A 10000-nucleotide genomic window follows, 5' to 3' on the forward strand; every position below is an offset into this window, starting at 1 on the left:
TTAATTGGTGCCTGTTTTGTTTGTGTCCATGTTCAGCATTTAATGTTCAGCATTTAATGTTTCTTAATAGTATTTCTGTTTTTTTATGTAGACTACTATGGCCAGTATATTCATTCATAAAAGGTCCCAAACAAAACCAGACAAATGTTTGTCTCTTTACAATAAATGATGATATCAAACCCATCTCTCTGAGATTCCCCAAGTGCTTCTTTATAATCTTCTAAAATTTGAAGGTGTTTATCTCCAACCACCAAATTCTGTGTAAGATTATCAACAGAGAGAAAAACGCACTGAAAACAAACTGAGTCCTGACTCATTTTATATCAGACTCACAGCCAGAAAATTATTCACTTGTTTGTACTGGTTGAAAATATACCCCATAAGTCGAACACTAGCGGACTGGTAAAAAGGGTTACACATCTTCCCCACAACTGAGACAAATCAACATCTAACACTGATTCAACTAGCGTGTCTATTTCACTCCATGATGCATTTACATACTGAATAAAGCCTCATGCAGTTTAGAGATGATTACAGACGAGCAGCTCTGTGACCTTGATGTGCTGTTTGGCTCAAGCTAGCGGTGGCTGGCACTTGTAGTATGATAAAGTTCTCAGGAAAGTTTGCTCTGTGTAGCATGAAAAAGCACCTTGCTTGTACGCCTTCGTACGGAGGTGGGAAGAACATTTGGACGTTTCTGTTTTCTGGCTTTTTAAAAGCTTTGAAAGCTGTCCTGCTATATAGGCTGAATAATTCACAAAGCTGTAAAAGAACGTACCATCATCTTCGAGATACATCAAAACACAAAGATTGCTAATTTAAGCCCTTGAACTAATCGCACCACTTGACAGTTCCAGTCATGTGGCTCCACAACGATGATGAGAACAGCGAGAACTTTCGAACATCCCATGGTTCACCTCATCAGCTACCTGCTGAGCCTTTCACGAGTCGAATCGAGTTTTTAAGTGGAAAGAAATTACCGTACTCATGTCTTGAATGTGCTGCATGAACCTAATCAAAACTTTCAGCCCTGCAATTATTAAAAATTAAAAAAAAAAAAAAAAAAAAAAAAAAAAGGAAGTGTGATGTCACTGACCTGCTGTGGCGCTGGGGCGGGTGTCTGCGGGCGTCACCGTCTCCCAGGCGGCCCAGCGAGGGCGAGCGGCTGCGCGGGGGGTGCCTGGCCCCCCGGCCCATGCTCTTTACCGTGCCATTGGAGCTGTTCTGCATCTGCTGGGGCCTGCGAGGTGACAGGCTGCGCAGAGGCGAAGGCGACGGTGAGCGTGAGGGTGAGGGAGAGCGTGACGCTGAGAGCTTGTTAACGTTCAGGTTGTTGTCACTGTTGGAGCGCAGGAGCACACGAGGTGCGGCCAGAGTGCTCCGGCCTGGATGAGCCTGCTGAGGTCTGCTCCTGCCTGAACTCACCGCTGCTGCCGGAGCCTCTCGGAAAGGCACTGCGAGGAGAGAAAGATAGATGGGTTTGTTTTTAATAAAATAGAAAGGAGGTGATTTATATATATATATATATATATATATATATATATATATATATATATATATATATATATATATATATATAAAATTATCCACAATATAGCAGAGTGGCATTCCTTTTATGCCCTAATGACCTGCCAATGATTTGACACATTTTTCATCTGTAAATAAAGAATATACAATACTTTTTTATAGCTACATTTACTCCTGTACTTCTCTTACATTATAGCATCTACTGTACAACAGAGGTGGGTAGTAACGAATTACATTTACTTCGTTACATTTACTTGAGTACATTTTTTTGGGTAACTTGTACTTTTTGAGTATAATTAAAGATGCGTACTTTTACTCTTACTCAAGTAGATTTTTAGTGGAAAAACTTTACTTTTACTTCGCTACAATCGGCGGCGTTCCTCCGTTACTCAAATGGTAATAAATATGAGATTTAATAAATAATAATTAGTTTATATGACAAAGTCTCGCGAGACGTTGGAGAGGCTGCTTCGTGAGAGTATGCTGCGCATCTCCAGCTGAAGTTTAGCGCGCCTTTAGTTGGAAGATGATGGCTGAAGCAGAGGAAGACGTTTGCGCTTTATCAAAGGCAGATCACCCGTGGCCTCAAATTCATTCTATATTTTCACTCCAAGATGTAAAAAATAATAGCTTTATAATGCGATGCATTCTGTGTGCACCAAAACAAACAGACATCGCAGCTTCCAAGAATTCCAAAGCTCCAACCTAAAAAAACACGTAGCGGTACAGTAAGTGTCAAAATTATGCCGATTAGATGGTAATTTGGTAACTATGGGCACTTTGACCTTAACGTAATACTACATTTCACACACTGTCTGAATGTTTTCCCTCATATACGCCCTCGTGCAATCCTGTGAACCCTACAAACAACACGTTCATGAACAAACGTTCATTATAAGCGTCTGCATTTTCATATCCATGTTCCACAAAATAAATGGAATTGCATGCTGTAAGACGTTTTGCATTTATACGCAAATCCTGACATCTCACTAAAGTTTCTTTTGACTAAGTTTTTTTTTCACTAGAACATATACAAAATAAAAACGGGATTATATTTTATTTTATCCCTACCTAGAGAATACATGTACTTACTTATAAAACGGAACAAATGTAAGAATAAAGTAAATTAATCTGAAAAGCAAGAGCAGGTTAGTCCAGCACATCATTCATTTACATCATTAAACCATTAATCACATTTTAATCACATATATATATATATATATATATATATATATATATATATATATATATATATATATATATATATATATATAAGCCTATTTTTTTCTACTATTTTTACTGCTATGTGTGCAAAGTGCCTGTGGATACATAATTACCAATTGATTGGAAACTTAGAAAACCATCTGGGTGTTTGAGATTTTATTGCAAATGACAGGTTATATGATGTTAATGTGCCCATCACAGGACTGAGATAGGTTACTTTACTACAACCTGCGTTTTGTATTAGCAGAATAACGAGACTTTTAAGGAGAGGTGAAAGTTCTCCAAGTAGTTTGAAAATCAGGGTTTTTGCTTCATATCAATCAGATGAGAAGTAACTAGTAACTAACTACTTGAGTAGTTTTTTCATCGGATACTTTTTTACTCTTACTCAAGTAACTATTAAGATTGTTACTTTTACTCTTACTTGAGTAAATATTTCCATAAGTACTTGTACAGTATTTTTACTTGAGTACAGATTGTGGATACTCTACCCACCTCTGCTGTACAATTAGTTATTTCGTTCACTTTTTTCTTTCTCAAGGTTTAAAAGAAAAAAGTACAACTTGGGATTTTAACAAGAAACAAACACACGAGTCCTGAAGACCTTCCAGTGATGAGGAGCACTAACACTGTTAACATATTAAAACAATAGATCACAATGATTAGTTAGCATCGGTTTGCTCATTAGGCAGAGAGGAACACCATCTTTTTCAGGCTCTCGCTGGATGGTTGTGCTACCACCTGAATTCAAAATTCAGCCATTTTCTCATGAATGGGGTAAAAGCTCAGGAGACTCAAGAGTCTGTTTATATTTGATGAGTCTGTCACTGTGACTTAATCCATTTTCTAGCACGTCACCAAGTCTACCGAGTGCAGTCTTCCTCTTCCTCTCAGGTAAACCCAGCACACTTTCACAAAGTCTGACCAAACTCTTCAGCTCCACTTTCCAGTGACATCTGAAACCTAGTCGAGATGTTCCTTCTGCCTCGGTCCACGGCTGTGCGAGAAATCTCGTGTGAATGCATGATTAGCAGCTATATTTATGTCTCTGTCGCGACACTGAAGCAGGCCATGGAAGAACTTACAGCACATTTTAAGAACATTGGGCCAGTTGAGGTCTCGGTGCACACACACCGCTTCCGTTTCCATAGCCGCAGTGAGTTACAGGGTTAAAAATACCACGGAGGTTCAAGTCCATAATGGTGGCGATAAACAATGCCTGGTCATATGTCATGCGCTGATGTAGCTGAATCGCACCGGGTTTCACTTTCATTTAACAATCCTGTAAGTGATACTCAGTGAGACTGAACCTGAAAAATAATGTAACGTCATTTTCAAAAAGCAGACGCTGTCAGAAATGAGGAAACGCACAGTCTTAGAGAACAGCTTGAGAACAGCTTGAGACGGCAACATCCCACTGCTAATGCCATGGTGAAATTCAGCATTTAGCCTGGTAATGATATCGACACTAAAACTCTGTAATCAAGACTAAGTGCCGGGTGTTTTGTCATTAAAAACGGCTAGAAGTGATGTTTCCAGAACCTTGTGTGTGTTCCCATGGAGACGAGTAGCCACATTTTTGTATACTGATGATACAAATTGATACAAACTGGTCAACACCGAACACACTCGAAAGCGTAAAGCTAAGGAAGCTGCGTCGTCACCTTGTGTTATAATTACGGTCATTACAACATGACAGCAGGGAGATTCTGCTCATATGGGTTTATCTCCTTGGATGGGGGAATTAGCTGTTGCTATGGCGAGTCATCAGCGGCAAAAAGGATACGCCGATACACTGATGATAACTAGCAGTTAGCTAGACCAGATTTTTAACTTTTATCTTTAGCAGCTTAGCTACGCTATACTAGAGCTCCTCTTTTGTTTCTGCTTTAATTGTGAAAGAAAATCCACATGTAAACCTTAAACCTTAAACTTTTTCTTTTTATGTTCTGTAAAGCTACTTGGAGACTTTGTCCATTGTTAAAAGTGCTAAAGAAATAAAATCAACTAAATTGTAAATGTACATGTGTACATAAACTTTTTGTTCCTGTACATTTTACCGACAGGACACGTGGCTGTATGAGCCAGAAGAGTTTATTTATAATTTGTTTATTTGTTTTTAGGTGTAATTAAAGGGATTTGACAAAAACACTAACTTAAAAAAACTATAAAAACCTTAGTAATCAATATAATTCTTTTGATGATGGTGTTTTCTGAATTAAACCAAATTTAAACACACACACACACACACACACACACACACACACACACACACACACACACACACACAAAAACACACATCCCATGATTTATGCTCTTAAACCAGGGCAATTACAAATTTTTTTTTTGTTGCTGTAAAAATTATTATTATGTCGCTTTGTAGAAGCCAACATTCTGTTTTTCTATTTAAGTTTAGCCAGAAATTTATAAACAGTAACTTTTCTAAGCGATCCGAGTACCGGTACTTCTGGTACCTGGTCTCAAAATGGCCTTTTTTCCCATAGACTCCCATTATAAACTTTGGAGGTTTATAACTCGGCAAGCTTTCAAACTATCTACACCAAACTCGACCAGCTCCTTTAGGGTGATACTCTGAACAAAGGTTTAAACTGGTGTACAGACTGGCCTTTCGGTTGTCCCGCAGCCCCGCCTCCAAAATATGCAAAATCAAAAAACTTTTTACAACATGGACATGTGACATATCAAAACAGTCAGAACACTGAGGTGAACTTCCTCACGGGTATTCTGATGACATCATGTGACGTCACGCGATGTCACGTGAAAATCAAAAATTAGCACAACATGGGCATGTCGTATATCAAAACACTCAGCCCAATGAGGGGAATTACCTCACGTGTATTCTGGTGATGTCACAACATCGCCAAAGCCAACATCAAAGTTTGTCGCGATGAACTTTACAAATCTAGTTTGAATTTTTGTTTTCTGAGAAACCAGAAAACGCAACAAAAAACCTGAGCTTCACACAAACAGTGAAATTATCGCTGCCAGTTGCCAGTCACTGTACTATAAAATTGTAAATAATGTTTACTGTTTACAAGCGTTTGTGAATAAAATACAGCATCGTATAATACAAGATACCCTCTTTGCCGCGGATCACCCGAGACGCATAAACAACTCAAATTTGTAAACGACTACAGACAATAATCAAGTTATTTATCTTTACTAAAATTGTTTTTTTTTTAATTTTTTTTTTTATAGTTTATTTCATTAAGCCTTAGATTGTGTAGAGCGCTTGATTTACAAGCCACTGTGAATTCTTTTGGTTACTATAGAAACGATAACTTGTTAGAAAGAGTGCAATTAATATTCCAACTAGAGCTGGTGTCAGAGTGCCTCAAAAATAATAAATAAACAAACAAACAAATAAATAAATACATCTCTGGAATATGTAATGAAAAAAAGAAAAATCTGAAAAATAAATCAAATTTTGAAAAATAAATCAAAATACACTTCTGAAAATTCTGGTAAACAAATGTTTCGCAAATGTGAAGTGACTTTACAAACAAACAAGCAAACAAACAAACAAACAAAAAAAACAGTCTGAACAGTCTGATCTATGATCTAAGGACCAGACTAGTCTTACTGTATAAATCCAATTCATCAGATTGTAGATAAAAAGTCGGACTTTCGCAAATCTGATTACATTTGACATTTTTTCCGCATCCAGTTTTCGTCCTGTGGACATTTGTGATGTTGAGTAAATTTGGTGTTGATTCATTTTCTCCTGAACTTAGACACGATCAGACGTTTGTTTTTTTAACTCATATGAAGTGTATAATTAACTGAAAGGAAATAACAGAACACGAATTTTGAAGAAGAGCCTTTAAGAGAAAAAACTCTGACAGAAAAAAGGGAGGATAGGATATGAAAATGTTTTGAGTTCTGGAAAAAAAAAGAAATAAAAAGAAAGAGAAGAGAGAGATTAAAGATAATGAAGTGAAAGATCACTCAATGCAATCTGAGAACAGGAAATGAGGTCACGATGTAAGCGACACTTTAAACGTCTAGCTTCTTCAGGCTTTAATTAAACCCCAAGTTTTACATCCGTATCAAGATTTCTACCAAAAATCTGACACTGACAAAAAAAAGTTGTGCTGTGAATCTTAAGCAAACTCAAACATCAGTGGCATCCTCTCTCTCTCTCTCTCTCTCTCTCTCTCTCTCTCTCTCTCTCTCTCTCACCTTCTTTCTTCAGAGCGTTCAGTATGGACTTCATGTCTCCTGCTGGTTTGTCAAGCCGACTAGAGGAAAGAGTTCCAGGCAGGAGGTTCCCGAGGTGAACGAGGGATGAACGAGGGATGACGGAGAGAAGGAGGGAGCAGGAGATCACTGCACACGCTCGGCCCTCCACACATCCTGCCTTCTGTGTGACTCTGAGAGGAAGGATCCGAGCGCATAAGCATCACACTTTCACTCCGAGCTCCCTCCCTCCCTCCCTCCCTCCCTCCCTCTCGCACACTCTCTTTCTCCCTCCCTCCCTCCTTCCTGTCCTCTTTCTGTTCCATCTCTCCTCCTTCTTCTGTCGTTCTCCTTCTTTTTCCTCTTCACCTTTCCTTCTGTTCTCTTTCCACCATCTCTCCGTCCTCTACCTTTCCCCTTCTCTTTGCACCCCTTCGTCTTCTTCTTCTGCTTCTCCTTTCACTTCACCTTTTTTTATCTTTCTTAATTTCTACATCATTCAGTTCTTCCTTTCTCTTTCACTCCTTCTCCTTTACACTCTTGTGTTCTGTTTTAAATAATCTGTCCTTCTGTCTTTCTTTTTTTCTCCTTAGCTTTATATCCCTCCATCTCTCTGTCACCTCCTAATCTTCCTCTCTTTCTACATCCCTGAACAATCTCCCTTGTTCTGCTTCATTTCCCTTTCCTTCTTTTCTCTTTCCACTTCTCTTTGCATCCCTTCATCACTGTTTCTCACTTCTCTGCGTCACTTCTTAATCTTCCTCTCTTTCTACATCTTTGAACTCTCTCTCTCTCTCTCTCTCTCTCTCTCTCTCTCTCTCTCTCTCTCTCTCTCTCTCTCCTTCTTTTACACTCTTCTTTTGTTCTCTCATTCTTCATCCATTCATCTTTCTCCCACACCTTATCCTCTCTCTCTTTTTGTATATCTCTGAACTCTCCCTTTCATTTCTCTCATATATTCTTCTTCCACTATCATTCCTCCCTCCATCTTTTTCCTTCTTGTTGCACACCTCCACCTCTTTGTTTTTCTTCTCCCTGTTTAATCTTTCTCTCTTTCTACATTTCTGAACTCTCTCTGTTTCTCTCTCTCCTTCCTGGACTGTCTCTTTCTCTTTTCATTTCTCTTTTCTGCTCTTCTCCTTCTATCATCTCTTCTCCTTTCTCTATCCTTCCACCTCTCTTTACTTTCTCCCACTTGATTTCTCCCCCATTATTTTTCTCTTGTCATCTTTCTCCACCCCCTCATCTCTCCTCTGTCCTATATCTCCTCATCTCTCCCTTTCTCCATCTATCCTGTCTTCTCTAAACCATCCCTCCTCCATTCTCACGCATTCTTTCCTCCTTTCTCTTTCTCTCCATCTGTCTTTCACTCTTCATTCTCACGTCCTCTTCTGTTGTCTCTGTCTCAATCTCAATTTCCATTCTCTCTTCTTCCCATCGCTCATTTTAACTCCTTCTCTTCTTTCTTCTTCTCATCCTATCCATCCATTTGTCCCCTGTCTTTGTCCTGCACTTAGTTTTTCCATCTTTCTCTCTCTGTTCATTACCAACCTTTGCTCAATTTCCTCTTCTGTCTTTTGTTAACCCTTTCTCTCTTTCTTCTTTTCATTTTTCTCCCTCTACTCGTACTCCTCACTCCTTCATCTTTTGCCCATTAGGTTATCTTTCTCCTCCCACTTTTTATTCTGTTCCATAGTTATCCCTCATTTCTCTACTTTTCTTTTCTTTTCTAGCTTTTCAAGCATTTTTCTTATTTTTCTCATCTTTCCCTTCTTCTCTCTTCCCATCCCTACATCTCTTTTACTTCTTTCTCCATCTCTCACCGTTCTTTCTTTTTTCTCTTTCTCTTTCCATCCCTCTCTCTTTTCAAGCTTACACTCCCTATTACTTTCTCCTCTTCTTCTTTTATCTCCCTTACATCTTTCCATCTCCTTCTCCCTCTCTTTCCATCCCTCCACCTCTTTTCTCTCCCATTATACATGCATACATGTATTCTTGTACTTTTGCAATTTCCCACCATCGTTGCACCTTTCCCCTTTCCCTCCAGCTGTCCTTTTCCACTCCCCATTCTCTCTCTCTCTCTCTCTCTCTCTCTCTCTCTCTCTCTCTCTCTCTTTCTCTCTTTCTCTCCTGATTTTTGTATTAAAATAAATACTCCTGATTTGTATTAAAACTCCAGCACTGAGACACACAATTGGGGATTTGAGCCGCGTTTCTGAATGGGGCATAAGAACTTCTGTTCAATTAGGAACGAAAGAAAGAAAGAAAGAGCAGAAGTGTTCTATTCGCACTAGAAGTTCAGCAAGGAGAAGTTCTCTAAAGTTGGCCTCGTCACAGATTGACGCGACGGCGTGAGAAGAAGTCGATCGCACGCTGATGCAATCAGCTGAGGAACAATGCAAGGCGGCGTAACAAGCAAATGAACGTGTGCTGGAATGAAAAGGTCTTGGAGCCATTTTAACCCTCTCTCCTCCCTCGAACAGCTGTACATGTGCAAAAATTAAAAAAAAAAAAAAAATAGAGAAACAAATCGCAAGTGTTGCTAGGCAACCCATGGATGGATGTCTAAATTAGTCAGCGCAAGTTGCCTGGTTGTGAATTCTCCATGTATGTGGGCTGTCCTTTCACGCTAGCAATTCACAACCTCTCTCTCTCTCTCTCTCTCTCTCTCTCTCTCTACCTCCCCCTCTCTCTAGATCCTTTTTTTATAGAAGAGGAAAAAAAAAAGCATGGTGGTAGAGAAGGGCCTTCTTCCATATTGAAATCTGTGCCAGGCTGTGATGTCACATGGACAGCCTATTTATATTTAGTGATTAATGCAGTAGCTAATTTTGTTATTTCGACAGACACTGAAGACCATAACAACGTATAAAAGCTATACATCTTCGTATATATCTCGTATGTACATACGGCCGCATATGATATGTGTAATATAACTAGTGTGAGTGAAGAAGAAGAAGAAGAAGAAGAAGAAGTGCACTTAAAGAACTGAGATGATGGACTGATTCAACTGGAAAAATGAAGTGAGGAACTTAATAGCGTGTAGTAG

At 39.1% G+C, this 10000-nt stretch overlaps 1 protein-coding gene across 1 annotated transcript in view; it reads right to left on the minus strand.

Annotated features, from left to right (window-relative positions):
- The window catches only part of shank2b (SH3 and multiple ankyrin repeat domains 2b), a 114808-nt gene that overhangs the window by 82607 nt on the left and 22201 nt on the right, over positions 1 to 10000 (minus strand). The window contains exon 4 of the mRNA XM_060885499.1: positions 1097 to 1454. Within this exon, the coding sequence (XP_060741482.1) occupies positions 1097 to 1454 (358 nt within the window). The remainder of the gene's footprint in view (positions 1 to 1096; positions 1455 to 10000) is intronic.

This window comes from Tachysurus vachellii, chromosome 13 (assembly GCF_030014155.1).
Source record: "Tachysurus vachellii isolate PV-2020 chromosome 13, HZAU_Pvac_v1, whole genome shotgun sequence".
In the NCBI taxonomy this organism is placed as follows: Eukaryota; Metazoa; Chordata; class Actinopteri; order Siluriformes; family Bagridae; genus Tachysurus; species Tachysurus vachellii.